General features: G+C 41.5%; 1 protein-coding gene across 1 annotated transcript; it reads left to right on the top strand.

The window, feature by feature from the left end:
• The first annotated feature begins 3,453 nt into the window (after positions 1-3,453).
• On the top strand, positions 3,454-19,643 carry npc1l1 (NPC1-like 1). The gene is made up of 21 exons (XM_086110988.1): positions 3,454-3,624; positions 6,208-6,369; positions 6,450-7,355; positions 8,755-9,048; positions 9,120-9,343; positions 9,432-9,532; positions 10,130-10,302; positions 10,481-10,609; positions 12,260-12,442; positions 12,530-12,644; positions 14,516-14,781; positions 14,868-14,957; positions 15,072-15,262; positions 15,905-16,032; positions 16,134-16,263; positions 16,349-16,404; positions 16,500-16,650; positions 17,457-17,688; positions 17,837-17,950; positions 18,040-18,202; positions 18,439-19,643. The coding sequence occupies exons 1-21, from the start codon at positions 3,583-3,585 to the stop codon at positions 18,666-18,668; spliced, it is 4,080 nt and encodes a 1,359-aa protein (XP_085967114.1). The 5' UTR covers positions 3,454-3,582; the 3' UTR covers positions 18,669-19,643.
• Positions 19,644-19,758: the final 115 nt, after the last annotated feature.

The raw sequence follows: 19,758 nt of genomic DNA, 5'->3' as shown, positions 1-19,758 counted from the left end.
TAGACTCATCTGTGGATGCTATTGTTTTCCTTCTAAAATTTAGCTCCACTAGACTTTCATCAATGTGTACTCATTTTTACATTAATAAATGAATTTGTCAAGTGTTGTGTGTTTTTGGATGCACATCGACAAATTTCCTTTTTTTAATCAATGCCTCACTTTTGTGGCAGTATATTATGCCATAGAAAATATTAGTTTTGAACGAAAATGTGTTTTTTTTTTTGGTCAAAACTTTGAAAATCTTCTCTATCCATTTTGAGCCTTCGTGTAGTCATCCTAAAACTAAACAACAGATTAAGGGTGGAGGATTCACATAATCACATTTCAATCCAAAATATATCTGGAAAAACAGCAAGGACAATATTTTGGCAACATTTTTATTGGAGGGTAACAGTGGGATATGTGTAATGTGCATCGCCGTGGGAATCGTCCGCTCGGATTAGAACTCAGAACAGGAGTCATCTACAGATCAAGTCAGATTTGCATGTTAAGGTGTGCGAGTTGCTTTTTCACAAGAGCTGTTGAAATTGATGGCGACTGCACATTGCTAAAGGGCTTATCTTTACCGCGTAAAATTCTGTATCTTCTCAGACAGTTTAGTGGGAGATAGCTCAAATCTTGCTGAGGAAGCCTCCGCTCAAGTCTATCCTATAGTGCAATGTACAGAATGATTAATGAATTGTAAAAAAAAAAAAAAAAGCGTGCTTACCGGTAGTCTAAAATCAACACCGTCCGTCTATGACAGTTTCATCAGCATGTTTCGCAAAAAAATCGTAATAATTTCTAACGACTTTGACATACACTGCAGTAATATGGAATTGAAAGAAAAAAGACACCCCATCCATCCATTTTCTAATCCGCTTTATCTTCATAAGGGTCTCGGGCGGGCGTGCCGGAGCCTATCCCAGCTCTCTTCGGGCAGTAGGCAGGGGACACCCTGAACTTGTTTGCCGGCCAATCGCAGGGCACAGATGAACAACCATCGCCTAGGCAACCCATAAACTGTATATTTATTCAGGTTCTCATTTTTTTAAAAAAATAGCATTTCTGCGTTTGGTTAAACATTGTGGAGGTCAAATGAGCACTTTTCTGGTGATTGTATATTGTGTCGCTGCCATCGAAACACAAGACAATGTAAATCTGCCATGTCAATGAGGAGTGTTCATACATGTGTTAATGACTGATGTTTAAAATGTGATTTTTAAGATGACTTTCTCCATTACAAAACTAAATCATACTGTGAGGTGTTCCTTATGTTTCATTATGCTGTTTGACTGCATTGTATTAGTGGGGCAACCACCTCTGTAAATGATAATGATGCTGCTGTGATTGTACAGCACCCATTAAGAACGTCCAAATATTTGATATTATGATGATTTTAATATTGGGCAGTACTGTAGTTAGTTTTTCAGCCTAAAAATTGGTCTACCAGAAGTTGTGGTTCCCAAAAAAATCCAAATGATGAAGTCGTCCTTCGCATTTTCATAAGAGGACTTCACGTCTTCTTTATCTCAAAGCAATGCAAAGATGATAAAGCTTAGTGAAAATGCATGAATGTGCAAATGCAATTTGAATATTTTTTTGAAGTTACAAATCTCTGCATTGTGCAGTGACCTTCCAGCGCTTGAGCAAATCAGTCCCTATCTGGCCCTTTTGTTCTCGTCTTTTTCTACCATTAAGTTTTATCATCGTTCCAAATGCTTGCGCACCTTTGCTCTTCACAGACATGCAACATGCAGCTTGCCTTGCCGATTTTATCACAGCTTTGACCTTGACATGCGATAACAATGTCAATTACAGATTTAATCTTTGATTGTAGGATCTAATTGAGGATGTGATAATACTGACTTGATTTGGCTGCCCGCTACCGTCATTTTTGTCCACAGATAGGTTTGTTTATGAACAACAAAACACTGCACCCATCGGAATCATACCGATGATGGTCTAATGCGGTTTCCTAATCAAGGCACCTATTTTACATTAGAAAAATGTCATGGCACACCACAAAAGAAAGAAAAAAATATGAATACTAAAATAATAACGCCCTTGTCTAAAGTCACAGTGGACTATGTATAAATCGAGCGAGTCATCTATGCTGCATGTCATACGTAAGCATATTTGACAATAAAGATGACCTTGACCTTGAAATTTAGGCCTTTTTCATTTTGATATTGGCGACTGTACTTGCAAAAAAAATCATGACTTGTTCTGTTGTGTGAATGGCAACAGGTAACTAACTACACAGTGCACACTTTTGTCACGACAGTGCTGGCATAGATCGAGTTACAAAGATATCATCTATTCGCAGAGGCGTAGCCAGAAAAGCTTGGGTGGGGAGGGGAACCCATGACTGTGGATGGAATGACAAACACTGACTTCTCTGCCATGTTGTTTACCCACTATTGTGTGGAAGTCGTTTTGATTAATGATTGACTGATTCCAGTTTGCATCCACATTATTCTTTCAACATGTGTTCAGTATAAAAAAAAACAAAAAAACAATGCAGCCGAGTATCAATGTGTTAAGGATACAGTACCACATCCATGTGAAAATAGTGGAAAAATAACAGCTATCACAATTTTCCGTGGTGTGGAGGTCTCCACGGTTGCTCCGTCCTGTGTATTTGTAATTCATAAATCATCCATCCATCCATTTTCCGATCCGCTTTATCCTCACAAGGGTTGCGGGGGGTGCTGGAGCCTATCCCAGCCGTCTCCGGGCAGTAGGCGGGGGACCCCCTGAACCCTAACACCCCGGTTGCCAGCCAATCGCAGGGCACATAGAGAGAAACGACCATCCACGCTCACACTCACACCTATGGACAATTGGGAGTGTTCAATCAGCTTGCCATGCATGTTTTTGGAATGTGGGGGGAAACCGGAGTACCCGGAGAAAACCCACGCAGGCCCGGGGAGAACATGCAAACTCCACACAGGAAGGCTGGAGCCAGGATCGAACCCAGGACCTCTTCACTGTCAGGTCGACGCGCTAACCACTGGACCACCGGGCCTCATAAATCATTTTCGTACAAATTAATCAAATTAATGGAAATTGCATCATTTATCCCTGATGATGTCTACACCATGCGGGTCTGCCACATCACGCTAGTACAGACTTGGCATGTGGATAATTTATAGCCCCGACGGTGTGTGCAGCAGAAACAAGTTTCCCGCAGGAAGCTCACTGATAATAATGACCTGATTGAAATTTGTTCACATTTTATTTGATCTCTGCATAGTTTCAGAATGGTCGTGTACAGGGTGTGGTTGATATTCCAGATTCTGCCAGTTGCTCCGTATCTCCCGGCAACTCTATCACCAACCCTCTCAAGTTAATCATCAGACACAGTTATTGATCATCCATAACTGCCATTGGCCAGGCCTGGGATCAGACCAGATAAGACATTGACATCATCGGAGTGCTGAAACTGGACATGTCAGGATGTTTGTGCATTCCCAGCTGTGAACAGTAAGCGGGAAGACAGGACGACACGGACTTCGCTTCAAGTGGATGTTCAAATGCAGGGACAAAAGTGATTAAACTGTGCTCGAAGACCATTTTGTGGCTGAAACAGCAAAAGTCATGCGTCTCGTCGCAGCCTTGATCGCTTTTCTGACATGCACGGTGAGACTATCGAATGGATATGAGTATAACTGACACTTTTACCGCACTAATCGGTTTCCACTTCACATGTTGTACCGAGAAGCTTGTGAATCACAAATTTAGACAGTTTAAAGAGGCGTTTTATGAACCAGTTTACAGGAATCAGTTGCTGTAAATTGAGTGCAACAGTATGATACAAATGTGGTGTAAATAAGCAGAATATTTTATCATCATATTTATGATGACTGTATTCGATGAATATGTGAGTGAGTCAATTAGGGGTTTGTAGTTCTGTATTTTGTTGACTTTTTAAAAAATACATCTATTGCTATCAATACATATATTTATTTAACTGTACTGCTTGACCAAATGCTTTTAAATAGATGGGAAAAAATGTGATTGCAATCAAGCGATTTATTCAAAAATCCGACACACAATGACCAGATCGTAAGGAGATGTATACACGATAACAAGTTTCTGTAAATTTACGGTGAATTTACAACAGAATCTTCCTGTTTTTTCGAATGAGTGTAAGATATTATTAAATATTCATCCATAGCATGTAAATACACGGTGGATAGATAATTGTAATTTAACAGCATAAAACTATAGATTGCTGTAAATATCTGGTGTTAGAAGTGCTGTATTATTATTATTATTATTATTATTATTCCTCCTCCTCCTGGGCAATTGGCCCCCATCAGGGGCTTGCCTCCCACCCCCCCTCCCGGGTCCCACACCCGGTACGACTCTCGCTGGTGCCTCGCGAGGTTCACACCTTATTATTATTATTATTATTATCATCATCATCATCATGGTCATCATTAAAGTTTTAATATCTGAACGTGTACTGTACAAATACCAGAACAGTTATCCTGCTGCCATGTACTGATTATACACTTCATTATTATTACCATATATGACCTACTGTGTGGAAATATGGGGAAATGCCTGCAAAACAAACACACTCCCTATTCTCAACCTACAAAAAAAAGCAATTCGAATTATTAATAGATCAAAATATACGGAACCCACAAATCCACTATTTATCAAATTAAATACGATGAAATTTTATGACCTGGTTGACTTTAAAATCGCCCAATTAATGTACAAAGCACACAATAACCTGCTCTGCCAAAACATTCAGAAGTTTTTCGAAATTCGAGAAAGCAGCTATGATTTAAGAGGTACCAACTTATTCAAAAAACTCAAAACAAGAACAAACATCAAGCAAAGAAGTGTATCTATCAAAGGTGTTAAACTGTGGAATAATCTCGAAACGGACCTGAAAATGAGTAAATCGCTTGCTGAGTTCAAAAACAAATTCAAAAAAATAGTACAAACAACCTACATCAATCAGAGTTAAAATGATAAATTCAAAACATTAAATATAATGATAAATCAGAACTAAGTTGATAAATAGAGAAAGGTATATAAATATCCATTATGAATACAAGAGAAAATTGACACAAGAGTGTCAGGGTGTGGAAGTATATAATCCCGATACAAACCAAAAGTTGTAAAAATATCACGGTTAAGGGTAAAGTATGAGCCTTAATGGAGACTTCTTTCTTCTTACTTTTTTCTTTTCTGATTGATATAAAAATGATTTATTAGATACAATCACATAACGGGGTAGGACTAGATAAGTTTTTTACTTCTTCCTACTCCCTTGAACATAATAACTGTGTTGAATGAAGATTGATTTCTTTCTTTTTACTTTTTTTACCTACCTTATTTTCTGTCAGATTATTACCGTATATATGTTTTATGTTCAATAAACAAACAAACAAACAAAACAAAATACTGTAATCCAAATTACAGTAGTATACCGCATAAATAAAAATAGAAATAACAGTAGATGCTGTGTACATTTACCACACCACCCTCTGTTATCGCATGATAACACTGTAATTCAAAATGGTGTAGTGTACTGTTAAAATATATTACATTCGGCGCATTGTAAAATAACAGTATTTTCCTGTTATTTTATAGTGAAATTATTTGCAGTGTAGCATTATTTAATGCTATGTAGGATTAATGATCGTACTTTTGTACGTCGGTAGCGTATCGTAGGATGTAATCATTTGTTTTAACGTTCATAAATGTCAAATTAATCAATTTGAATTCGGCTGTTCAGCATTTCTGCGAAGACGTTGATTAGGTCGGGGCACAGTACAGTCCTGAAGCCACGATGATAACCTTTTTCAGATGTTTATGGGGTTGTCGTTTGACATCACTGGAAGCGCAAAGCTACGTAAGTCATGATAAATCTGAGCAACTCTTGTTTCTATTTGTACATATCAACGATTTAAAAAAACCCAAACTTTCAATGACAATTTAAATGAATGGCGTAAGATAAAGACATAAAGTGGAATAAAAGTAGAAAGGAATTGATGCAGATGATCATATTATATCCCAATTGGCATTTAAATAAGTTTGAATCATTTAAATAAAACAGTCTTTGTCCTACCCCCCAAAAATATCTGTGGTTGACACATGGCCACGACGCCAACGGCTCAATTAATCAAAATGTGGGGCCATTCAAACACCAGCTGTCATTGTTCCTGTATGGTCATGCAGATCCTGTTTCATACTGTGCAGGTGCTGTCACAGGCTGAGCATCGAATCGGCTACTGTGCTTTCTACGAAGAATGTGGCAAAAACCCTTCACTGGGAAACCCCCTCATCCCTGCCATGGTCCCGTGCCGAAATTATAGCCGAGCCCGGGAAGTGACGGGAGAACACTACCGTAAACTCAAAGAGGTCTGTAGTCATGGCAAGAAAGCGCAACTAACATCAAACAAAAGAACCATCGTCTCATTAAACATGTTCCCCATATGCAGGTGTGTCCCATGCTGGACAAGGGACTTGGCAGCACCCTTGCCTGTTGCTCCATTAAGCAGCTGAAATCCTTGGAAAGGAGTTTGACTTTATCGAAGGCCCTGCTGGTGCGCTGCCCTTCTTGTGCCGAAAACTTTGCCCACCTGCACTGCATCAACACCTGCAGCCCCAACCAGAGCCAGACAGTCAAAGTCACAAGGGTCGTGAATGTTACCCACCTGGGAAAGACCGGAGAGGCCGTGGTGGAGTACCAAGCATATCTCGCCACCAGCTTTGCAGACGCCGCCTTTCAGTCGTGTCAAAATGTCCGGATCCCCGCCACGGGAGGTTTCGCCATCGCCACCATGTGCGGCCGCTACGGTGCCAAGCTGTGCACCCCCCAGCGCTGGTACGACTTCCAGGGAGATACGAGCAACGGTCTGGCTCCACTGGACATTGATTTCAGACTCATAAAACCCGGAGAAGTAGAGGGAGTACCTGAGGGTGTGATTCCCTACAAGGGGCGAGCTTTGAAGTGCAATGAGACCATGCCTTCCGGCGGTCAGGTGTGCTCGTGTCAGGACTGCAAAGAATCATGCCCTGTCCTTCCACCTCCCCCGCTGCCACCAGGACCTTTCAGACTTTTGGGCACAGATGGCTTCCTTGTCATTTCTATCATCTTATTCTGTCTCCTGATCTTTTCCTTCCTTTTCTTCCTCGTGGTCTCTTGTTTGGTCAAGTCGCAGAAGAAGCGGGATCAAGAGAAAAAGAAGAAGAAAGGCAACGATCAGAACTGTAACGATGTCAGTCAGCGGGTCATTCATCCAGCAGAGGTGTCGTGCGCCGACAGGAACAGCATGGCTGCTCAGGCCTTCCTTAGCTCCGCGTTTCAGAAATGGGGAACATTCATGGCTACCTATCCCCTCATGGTTAGTGTCTCTCAAAGCATCTTCAGACACTATCAGATACTCATGTACATTATTGTTGTTTGGTGTCATTCTGTATCAAACGTATGGGTAAACGATTCATATTGCAACGTATCGTTTAGTGGGATATCGTATCAGTACACCGATATATCGACAAGATTGCTATCAAGAGCGATCACATCATTTGAAACACTCATACAAAAAAAAGGAAATGTGATGTTCTGTACGATTCTATAATGACACACACGCTTGTAACCAAACGATAGATCAATATGCATCCTATATGTTAAGTACAATACTGTCAATACAGAAAGCACATTGATATCAAGACGTATCGCTTACTCCGATACTATATCGACAACAATAGCATATAGACAAAAGATTGATATCGCTAAATAAAAGAGAAAAATGAATAAGGGGAAGAGGAAAGCTACCTAATTGCTTGTACTTGTTTGCTGCATTCAACTTTGAATGATTTTGCACCCGGTATGTCTTAATATACTGTATAGCAGCCAAGTCACTTGATTTCCCCAAATCAACTAGAAGTGTCAAAATTAATGGATTAATTGCAATTCGCAAATTCACTAATAACTATTTTAATAATCGAGTAATTCTTTACAGCAATTATTTAATTTAAAATTGCCCACATCTCAGCCTTTAAGAAGTAAGTATTCATTGATTTCTGTGGTCCTTCATGAAAGCAGAGTGATTATTTTTGTGTTCAATCAAAATAACCGCATCAGTTTCAAAAAGATTGCTGAGTATATCTTCAATCCCTCTAATGCACTGCATCTCAATTATTAATTGTTATGAACAAGTAGAACAAAAATATTGACCCCCCCCCCCCCCCACCCCCAACAAATCTCCGCTGCGACTATAAATAGTATCATTGATCATTAAAATTATTGGAAGTACACTTCGGCAGAGGAGCTAATACTCCTTGCCAACTCTCTGACATTGAGGGTGCCGCTGCCACATACTGTAGTCGATGTGCAGTTGAACTTTTTATTCTACTACGAAAAAAAAAAAAGTTCCCTGGGTCACGTGCGACCCTCATACCTCCACCACTACCAATTTGAGAAGTACTGCTTTTGTGTCATTTTGTTGAATTGTTGTGTAGTAGTTGTTGTTGTTTAGCCACTAAACAATACCAAATAAACAACTACAGTATATTTCATGAATGAACGGTAATTGGGGAAAAAGGGGTTTATAAAACACTTGAACACAAAGTAAAATTGGATCCAATCATTCGATTTATCGATGGAATAATCGATAGAAGCGTTGTAGTTAGGTTTGTTTGTGCAACCGTATTTTAGCAGGTTCACATAAGATCAATATCTTCATGTATTGGTGGTTGTCACACGCAGTCGTCTGACTTGTTCATCCGTCCTCCCCATCTAAGGTGCTCCTGGTGTCGGCTGTGGTTGTCGTGGGGTTCGCCACCGGCCTCATGTTCATTGAGCTCACCACTGACCCAGTGGAGCTCTGGTCAGCTCCTAACAGCCGAGCTCGTCAGGAGAAGGATTTTCATGACAAGCACTTTGGCCCTTTCTTCAGGACCAACCAGCTGATTTTGACAGCACCAGGCAGGAAAGGTCACATTTATGACTCTTTGCTCTTTGGATCGCATAACTTTAGCGGCCTTGTTTCCAAAGACCTCATCATTGAGCTGGTGCTTCTCCAGAAAAAAATACAGGTAAACATCACAGAAGCGGAACCAGGTCTCCCAGCGAGGTTGGCCATTCAATACCGCTCTGATTTCTCTAGAACATTGAGTTCTGGTCAGAGGACCTAAATCGCACAGCAAGTCTGAAGGACGTGTGCTTTGCGCCGCTGAAACCCAACAACCCCTCCCTGACCGACTGCGCGCTCAACAGTCTGCCGCAATACTTCCAAAACAGCCTGGACAACATCAATGCCAAGGTGAACATGACTGAACTGGGGGTGACCAAAGAGGTGGATTGGCGAGATCACCTCATCTACTGCTTCAAGTAAGTGCTCTCACGCCGGAATAAGTGGACGCAAACCTCTAAAGCGTGTACTCAGTGACATTCGTCTTCTCTTCTGTGCCTTCTCAAGTTCGCCTCTGTCGTTCAAAGACATCACTGATTTAGGACTGAGCTGCATGGCTGACTATGGCGCTCCGGTCTTTCCCTTCCTGGCTGTCGGCGGCTACCGGGGTGAGTGGCTGGTAGCGCCAACCCGTGGAAACAAGACATTACCAAGTGACCAGTTTTAAGAAGCATTTGTATTGAAATGTGCAGGATTTATTGGTATGAAGAGCTCCACCAGGGTTCCTCGTCCATGAGAAAAACAACCCCCCAGCAAACTCCTATTTGACTGCCACTATTGAATCAGCAAAATAAATCAGAATATATGTTGAATCCGATTCCAAAAATGCAAGGCTTAGGACCAGGGGTAGGGAACTCCGGTTCCTCGAGAGGCATATCCTGCCTGTTTTCGGTCGCTCTCGACCGACTCCAACACACCGGATTTAAATGATCAGCTCATCAGCAAGCTCTGGAGAAGCCTGAAACGATCACGATCAATTGAGTCATGTTGGAGTCGGGAGTGCTCTAAAACAGGCAAGATATGGCTCTGGAGGAACCGCCAGGGCCCTACCCCTGCTTTGGACTATGCACAAAATGGCACCGTTTTTGTTCGTAAAATCTTGAAGAAATGGACTTTTGTAAGCATGTACACGCTGTCTCGTACTGTGAATTGTGACGCGGCAGTGATGCGTATCTTCCCGCCTTTTAACACGTTTGCTGTCCCAGGTGACGAGTACACCAATGCGGAGGCTTTCATTTTGACCTTCTCCCTCAACAACTATCCACGAAGCAACGTCAAGTACAACGTGGCCTTGCAATGGGAGAAAGAGTTTCTGAAAATTGTCCAAGACTACCAGAGAGACCCATCCACCAACTTTACGTTTGCATACATGGCAGAGGTGTGTTAAAAAGTCACCAATAACAGCAATTTCCAGTAGAAAAATAACATTTGTGGAAATCATTATGGAGCCATTTATGTCTTATTTTACTCTTTTTATTTCCAGTGAGCTCCATATTTGCCGCAGCATCATATACACAAAGAGCGGTTGAAGTTTGTAACTGTGTTTATGTCTACAGAGGTCACTGGAGGATGAGATCAATCGGACGACAGCAGAGGACATTCCCATCTTCATGATCAGTTACGCTGTAATCTTTGTTTACATCGCTGTCGCTCTGGGGGAGTATTCTTCTTGGAGACGCATACTGGTAAGCCTTCAACATGCCGTTGTCCATAGACCAGTGGTTCTTAACCTGGGTTCGGTGAATCCGTCTCAGGGGTTCGACGGAGCCTCTGCCATGGAGGTCAAGGCACACCCAACTCAACATGTCAATTAGTTATGACACGCCCACTTGGTCATCACTAACTGGTTCATTTGGGCCCAATTAAAAAAAAAAGTATACTTATGTCTTGAAATTGTATTTAAGTTTTCTTTCTGGTTTTAATAAATGTGTTTTTTATGTCTTGAAATTGTTTTAAAAAAAATCATTTTTTAATTTTTCACGAAATAAGGGTTCGGTGAATGTGCATATGACCAGGTTGGGTGCGGTACCGCTAACAAGGTTAAGAACCACTGCTCTAGACAATCGTGCTCCCACCAGGAATTGATAATCCTCTTCATTTTCAAATTTTGGGCCGCTGGCATTACACTGGTTCAAAGGAGTGAAGCTACGGTAGAAAATGAAGTCACTGTGAAATATTTGTAAATTCCCACTCAACCTCGGTCACAATCACCCTGTGATTGGCCAGACTGTGATAAGGATAAACCATTTTTCAAATGGATTGGAATTATTGTATGGGAGTGCCACATGATTTCTGTAGCTTGATGCGCATAGTCTTTAAAGTGGCTCTGTCTCAAAAGTGCCGACGGTGTTGAAAAGCTGCCTCTTCACACTTAGTTGGTTTCAAACAATAAGCCTCCAACAAGACAATACCAATACAATGCAGTGCATTCATGATGTTCTTATCACATGGGTGATGCGAAGTACAAATATAATACACATACCTGTCAACTTTTCGGAGCGTCAACCTGTATAAACTACCAAAAAAATCCTTATAAAGAGCAAAAAATCCTTATAACATACCAAAGCATTTTATATGTCAAAATAACGGCAGACAAAAACCCACGAAATTTTCAATGATATTTATTGTAGATCTCCATAATACAATGTCTGGTTAATGTCTAATCATCATTCTACTTAGTGGCATTACTTAAGTTACCGGAAATGAAAGCATTTGAGTAGACTAGCACCATTCTGGGCAAAAGCAAACGGAACTAAAATTTTTCAGAATCCGTATGATTTGTGCGATACGGCCATATACGTAAGATTCACCACAAAATCCGTATGAACTATGGCTAAACCGTATTGAGTTGACAGGTATGAATACAGGGGTCGGGAACTCGGGTTTCTCGAGAGCCATATCCCTGTTTTAAATCTCTTCCTACTCCAACACACCCAGTTCAAATGATCAGGATCATTCCAGCTTTCTACAGCGCTTGCTGATGACCTGAATGTTTGAATCAGATGTGTTGGCATAGGGCGCTATCTAATACAGACAGAATATAGCTCTCGAGGAATCGGAGGTTCCCAACCCCTAATATAATACATCTTGATTAATCAAGCGCCGTCACAACAGCTGCAGCTGTAACAAAGCGCTTGACAGAAAATGGAACTTGACATAACAGTACTCCAACAGAATACGTAATGTAAAACATTGACAGTAATACAACGGTAACAACTATTCCTACATGCCATATAGTCATTATCTCCGCAAAGGGCCATACGTTTCCTGATAAAATACAGAAGATAGGATACAGGGAAAGACATGGACTGTATTTGCTCTTTTGCTTTCTATAGGTGGACTCAAAGTTTCTAGTGGGTCTCGGTGGGATTTTGGTGGTTGCATGCTCGGTGCTGGCATCCATGGGCTTCTACTCTTGGATCGGCATTCCTTCCTCGTTGGTCATCCTGCAAGTGGTACCGTTCCTGGTGCTTGCTGTTGGAGCTGACAACATCTTCATCTTTGTTCTGGAGTACCAGGTGTTTATCTTTCTGTCCTATGACTCTGCTGTCTAATGGTTCTGACCATGATGAGACTGACACAACTTTTGTGTTCACATTTGGCAGAGAGATGTGCGGAAGCCCGGAGAGGAAAGAGAGCAGCAGATTGGCCGCGTGCTCGGAAACGTTGCTCCCAGCATGCTCCTGTGCAGTCTCTCTGAGTCTGTCTGCTTCTTTTTAGGTAAAGACCTTTTGACAAATCCACAAACAAAAACAACTATTGCCGGGGGGTTCAAAAAAAACGTGTTTATCAAGTAAGTCTTTCAAAACGAGCAGCCAGATTTGATTGGAACCATCAGAGAAGTATTCATCTAACAGTACGTACAATAAATATTGCTTTTGGCAGTAGTGCGTACATTGTCGAAATGTAATTGTAATATCTTTTCATTCAGATGCGATGCAGTTTCACGCCACTCAATTGAAACCTCTCTGAATTTGTCAACCAAAATCAAGCACGATGATGTTTGCAATGCAGATGTTTTATACCTTTACACCTAGCTTCCAACAGATGGTCCGCATACATTTGTACAAACCCAATTACAATGGTATCGGGATATTTTTTTTTACACATCAATACAATCAGAATACAATGATTTACAAATCACGTTCACCATACATTACAAGGACAAGATATTTAATGCTCAAACTAATAAACTATTGTGTTTCGCAAATAATCATTAACTTGGAATTGTATGGCTGCAAGACGTTCCAAAAAAGCTCTGACAGAGTCTTGTTTACCACTGTTTTACATGACATTTTCTTTTAACAATATCCAATAAACATTTGGACAATAGATAATAAAGTCCTTAAATTCCTTGTAGTTGTATGTTGAGGAACATTGTCCTTAAACTGTTTTGGCTATTTTCTCACACGGTTGTACACAAAGAGGTGAACCTTGTCACACCTTTGCTTGTAAATGACTGAGCAATTCAGGGAAGCTCCTTTTATGCCCAATCGTGGCGCCCACCGGTTCCCAGTTAGCCTGTTCACACGTGGGATATTTCAAACAGGTGTTTGATGAGCATTCTTCAACTTTCTTAGTCTTTTTTTTTTTTTTTGCCAACTGTCTCAGTTTTTTTGGGGAACGTGTTGCAGCCATGAAATTCGAAGTTAAAGATGATTTGCTTCAAAAACAGTTTAGCAGTTTGGACATTACATATGTAGTGTGTTCAGTTAAATAGAAGCTGAAGATGATTTGCAAATCATTGTATTCTCTTTTTGGGTCACGTCTAATAGAACGTCCCAACTTGATTGGAATTGGCTTTGTATCATTATTGAGCTCCCCCATGGAACTTCTGATGTTCTATACCAGGGGTGTCAAACTCATTTCACGTTGTGGGCCGCATACAGCCTCGGGAGATGTCAAGTGGGCCGGACCATTAAAATCATACCATACTCTGCTGTAAATGACCAAAATATCATGCCTTTCCTTTGTTTTGGTATAGTGAAGCACAAGAACATTAGGAAAATGTTGACATTTAATGAACATATCTTTTACAAAACATTTCATGAAACACCTTAGATTTCCTTAGATAAATGTGCAATTTACTTTCATCATTTACATTTATCCATTGCAACTGATCCCACTGATTGTACAAAGGCACAAAACTTTAACAAGTAATTGGTATTGAAAAATATAGTAATGTAATGCAATTTAAGATTAAATGAGATTTATAAAGAAAGGGATTTTAAAACCATTTACACATCTGCATATAAAATGTAAATTGAATCCCTGCCTACACTTTACAAATTAAGGAAAAAAACAGTGTGCCCCCTATTGGATAATCCATAACTTGCATTTTATTAAAAATATTCATTCTGTGTCCTTTATGCATTTTTTGGCTTTTAAATGATCCTGCGGGCCTGATCGAACCTCCTTGACGAACAGTTTGACACCACTGTTCTATCCAGTTTTATCTGTTTTAACATATTCCCATGATCTAAATGGCTGTTATGATATAGTATTGTTGTTGATGTTTTATTGTGTCATGGAGCTGTATGCACCCTATTTCAGTTTCTGTACAACGTGTCGTGTCATTTCTTTTCTCCAAGGGGCCCTGTCCACCATGCCCGCAGTGAAGACCTTCGCTTTGTACGCCGCTTTGGCTGTGCTTATGGACTTTGTTCTCCAGATGACAGCGTTTGTGGCACTGCTGTCGCTGGATGCCCGGCGCCAAGACAATAACCGCTGTGAGCTGCTCTGCTGCGTCACCGTAGCCACCCAGAAATCCAACCAGCCCAACGAGGGCTTCCTGTTGCCCCTCATGAGGAAGTATTACGCCCCCGTACTGCTGAACCGTTACATGAGATTCATCGTGGTACGACCTCAAAGAGTTACGTGCATGATTTTTACAAAATACGTTTATCATGCTCAAAAGGTGTTCTACTCCCTCATTCTCTCCAGATGTTGGTGTTCCTCTTCATGTTCAGTGCTTCTCTGTACCTGATGTTCAACGTAACAGTGGGTCTGGATCAGGAGCTGGCTATGCCCAAGGTCAGGGCAGCACACTAGTGGTGCTTGCTTGTCTATACTGCATATCTAGTACAGAGTATAAAAATCATTGTGATTGCTCTCTTAACTCACAAATGTGTTTTTTGTCTGTTGCAGGGCTCATATATGCTGGATTATTTCCAGTATTTGTACAAATATTTGGAAGTCGGAGTCCCGGTTTATTTTGTAACAAAACGAGGCTTCAATTTTACCTCAGAAGAGGGCATGAACGCCGTGTGTTCCAGTGTGGGCTGCGACCAGTTCTCAATGATCCAGAAGATTCAATATGCCGCCAATCACCCCGAACAGTGAGTTCTTTGAATTTAAAAAATGACCACACCGTTCTTCAATGCAACGCTCTGAAAAGCAGATGTCTGGTTATATTCTCTTAGCTGACACATCCTTGAACCTACTGATATCACGGCAGCACCTTTTGCATCCTCGCAATCAGATCTGATAGTAAAAATGTCAGTTACGTGATCTGCTCTGGCCCGATAAAGGTCACCTGTCACTGACTGTGCCAAGATTAGAAACAATCATATGTTGGGAGACTTAATTCAAAAACATGATGAAGCAAAATTGACAGAAATTAAAGGTGACTACCCAGGGGAGGCACAGAATTGAAATAAATGTGAAGGCCAAACCATTTTTTGAACATATAATTTTGATGACTATTTTCTTTTCCTTTTTACAATTTTACTTATCTTCACTGTTGCCAATTATTGCAGTCTTGTATATTCTATATGTTCAAACAAATAAACTGTTATTACGTTGTGATGTAAAACTAATGCTGAGTAATTCCGATGCCAATTTTAGAGGCTGATGGCAGAGTAGCAATGCTATTTACTTTGTAACACAAAGGAGTTTCTTGATAAAGCCACATTATATTTGTCAGTCATTTTAAAAGTGTCATATATGATTTTTTTATCATGTTATTATGTGGTCTGTAGGTCATACATTGGCATCTCTGCAAACTCCTGGGTAGATGATTTCATTGACTGGTTGAACCCGGGATCCAGATGTTGTCGACTTTATAGCTTTGGTCCAAATGCTGGAAAGTTCTGTCCTGCAGACAAATGTGAGCGTGGCTGATGACACAACTTAACATTGAAGCACATTCTCTACTCGTGTTCTAATTGCGTCTTTAGGACTTTTTAATGACCTACGTTGTCATCACAGCTCCTTTCCTCTGTGGACGAAAGTGTATGGCAAAGCCTTCAAATGGCGTCCTGCGGCCCACCGAGGAACAGTTCAACCGCTTTCTTCCTAACTTCTTGGGTAATAGGCCTGACCTGCAGTGCCCCAAAGGGTGTGTATTGTCCATATACACACGCACACAAACGTAGCACAGTGGTTAAACTGCATACTCACTTGCCTGTGATGTTATCCTAAAGAGGACTGGGAGCCTATGATACGGCTGTGGTGAAAGACGACAGCGGAGAAATTATTGGTGAGACATTTCAAAAATCAGATAGCAGTCCACAACGTTTTCCCAAAGAGATTCACCGCACACGTGACGCGGCTTTTCTCCCTGTGCGCGCGCAGCCTCTCGCTTCATGGCTTACCACACACCTCTGACCAACTCTCAGGAGTTCACTGCGGCACTACTGAGGGCCAGAGAGCTGGCCTACGACATCACTCAGGGCATGCTCAAGATAAAAGGAACCTCTCCGGACTTCGAAGTCTTCCCTTACACGTAAGAACTCTTGTTCTTGGCATCATCCATTCTTTCCTCATGTTTCATTTATTTGCCAAGTCTGATGCGGGACCCAATTTGGTAGGCTACATGCAGTATCCCCCCCCCCCCCCCCAAAAAAAAACTTCACTGCTGTATCTTACTGTACTGTCTGATAGCTCATTCATTCATTCATTCATCTTCCGAACCGCTTGATCCTCACCAGGGTCGCGGGGGGTGCTGGAGTCTATCCCAGCTGTCTCCGGGCAGTAGGCGGGGGACACCCTGAATCGGTTGCCAGCCAATTACAGGGCACACAGAGACGAACAACCATCCACGCACACACTCACACCTAGGGACAATTTAGAGTGTTCAATCAGCCTGCCACGCATGTTTTTGGAATGTGGGAGGAAACCGGAGCACCCGGGGAAAACCCACGCAGGCCCGGGGAGAACATGCAAACTCCACACAGGGAGGCCGGAGCTGGAATCGAACCCGGTACCTCTGCACTGTGAAGCCGACGTGCTAACCACTGGACTACCGGGCCGCCCTGTCTGATAGCTGTTTTTAATCAAACATGTTTTCTTGGGTAAAAAGTGGTTAAAGAGTTTATCTTCATATTTATTCCAATGTTAGTCTATTAACCCTTTTATGCACCCTGTTGTAACCTGATAACATTATAAGCTGTCCACTGTAGCAACCGTATTGACTAAAAGCTTCTTGAAAATGTCATGTGCTGGATCTTTTGGTTCACTGCTCCATTTTCAAAATGACATTGAAACCGCCAGTGACGTTAACATGAAAATGGTTCCGTGTCCATCTCGCAGGGTGACCAACGTTTTCTACGAGCAGTACCTGACGATCGTACCAGAGGGTCTCTTCAACATCTCACTGTGTCTGCTGCCCACATTTGTTGTGTGCTGTCTGCTTCTGGGCTTGGACCTGCGCTCCGGTCTACTCAACCTCATCACCATCATCATGATCACTGTGGACACTGTTGGGGTCATGACACTCTGGGGAATCCATTACAACGCCGTGGCTCTCATTAACCTGGTTACAGTAAGTGCACAGTTTTGACGGTCAGTCAATGAATCGAACAATCGAAGCAGTCTCACACAACTACGTGACAGACATTAATCCAGTATTTTTTATTTGGTATTTCTCTTTTTTTCTATGTTGGTCATCTTTTGATTGCAATTGTTTACAGGCAGTGGGCATTTCTGTGGAATTTGTGTCCCACATGACGAGATCGTTTGCTCTCAGCATAAAGCCCACACATGTGGAGCGAGCCAAAGAGGCCACCGCCAACATGGGCAGTGCAGTAAGTTGCATAGTCTGCTACAGTTGACATCAGGACATTTCCAAGTGTGTATCCACGGCTGTCTAAGAGGGTTTGCTTCGACCCCAAAGGTGTTTGCTGGTGTTGCGATGACCAACCTGCCCGGCATCCTTGTTTTGGCTTTTGCCAAAGCGCAGCTTATCCAGATCTTCTTCTTCCGCCTCAATCTGGTCATCACACTTCTGGGGATGGCTCACGGCCTCATCTTCCTCCCTGTGGTGCTTAGTTACTTTGGTAAGTGTCCTTTTTTTCAACAATCACAAATATTTTGCATGTCAAGCTTTCGGGTGATATTTCCGGATTTAATTTGACCTTTTTCTAAGCTTTTTGAATGCTCACCTGGAAAGCTTAGAGTGCATTTTAGGATCAAACTGAAAGTTCAACAGATAGCAAAATATCCTTTACATTTTCTGAGTGAAATGTGCATGCTGGACAAACAACATATCATCACCATTTTGTGCTTTAAACAGGGCCTGGTGTGAATAAAGCCATGCTGGTGCAAATGCAGCAAGCACAGGCAAAGACCCGCCAGGAATTGGAGCTGACAAACAACATGAGACAATTCTATGCTAACATGAGCTATGAAGACGATGAGACAAAGGAGGAGCCACACGCCAATGCTACAAAGGCTACCGTGTACGCCGAAGGCCCACCACCGAGTGTGAAACACAAACAGGAAGAGAAAATTGACCATTTTTGAGCTCCAAGAACTAAACGGACCATTATCAAGCTCTGATGAGTAAATAAATACCTCGATAATAAACACAACTGGAAATGGACAAGTAATAGCAAAAAGAGGAAGTGGGAGGGTGTATTTCGCTCCATAGGAAATCATTAACCTGACTTCCGTACATTCCTCCATTATAAGTGAACAAGAAGGCCTGAACACAATTACTCACAGTTGGAATTGGACGACCTTCACACTAATATGACTATTGTGAAGAGATTTAGCACATATCTCGTCACTCGCACTACAGTGTTGATCCGTCACTTTTTAATGTACGCCAGGACAAGAAGTGGACAGATGTTCTTGAATTTTGTACTTTGTGGAATGTAATTATTTCGTGTACTGTATGTCGTGATACCTAATATTAGCACTGTTTGGAATTAATGAACACACTCCAACATTTTCTCAAAATGCAGTTCAAAAACACAAGTTGGACTCTGCACTTTCATGACTATGCTGCAGGAGCTTTCTAATGCATTGTCAGACTTGATTGTATTTGCTTTGTGAGGCAGAAAATGAATATACAGGGTGCTCATGAAGTCTGGCTACCAGATGAACCCCTCCTCCCCACATACTTCTGAAAACAAAACAATTTTAATGTTGATAAAAAATATTTTCAAATGACTTGCATAAATTTTCAATGCATAATTGGAGTGAACTCGATGGAATTGGTCTGCGTTGCTGTCGATTTCAGCACATTGACAGGTAATGTGTTCCCTCGTGTGGTTTGAATCTGTAATCATCACGTATACTTTCTCTTTGATCATACCCCAGAAAAAGAAGTCAGGGGGAGAAAGGTCCAGTGAAAGAAGGGACCACTCCGATCGCCTCTGGATTCAAACTTTGAGGACACCCTGTGCTGTTGCACCCAAACTGTACATATTGCATACTAGCAAAGTTTTGTTTTGTCTTACAAGACAAGAGTAATAAAATAGGCTTCAGGTACGAGCTCCAGATACAACCTGTTTGTCGGGACTCACATTACTGTTTCAGTGTCTCCTCTATTTTCGAAAATAAGACCGATCCAAAACAGTTTTGTGCACTGTGATTTAGTGTGCCTTTA

Source organism: Hippocampus guttulatus, chromosome 5 (assembly GCF_054856545.1).
Source record: "Hippocampus guttulatus isolate MCC_2025c chromosome 5, RoL_Hgut_1.0, whole genome shotgun sequence".
NCBI lineage: Eukaryota > Metazoa > Chordata > Actinopteri > Syngnathiformes > Syngnathidae > Hippocampus > Hippocampus guttulatus.
Note: the sequence above shows the minus strand (reverse complement) of the source record. Positions and strands in the feature narration are given on the sequence as shown.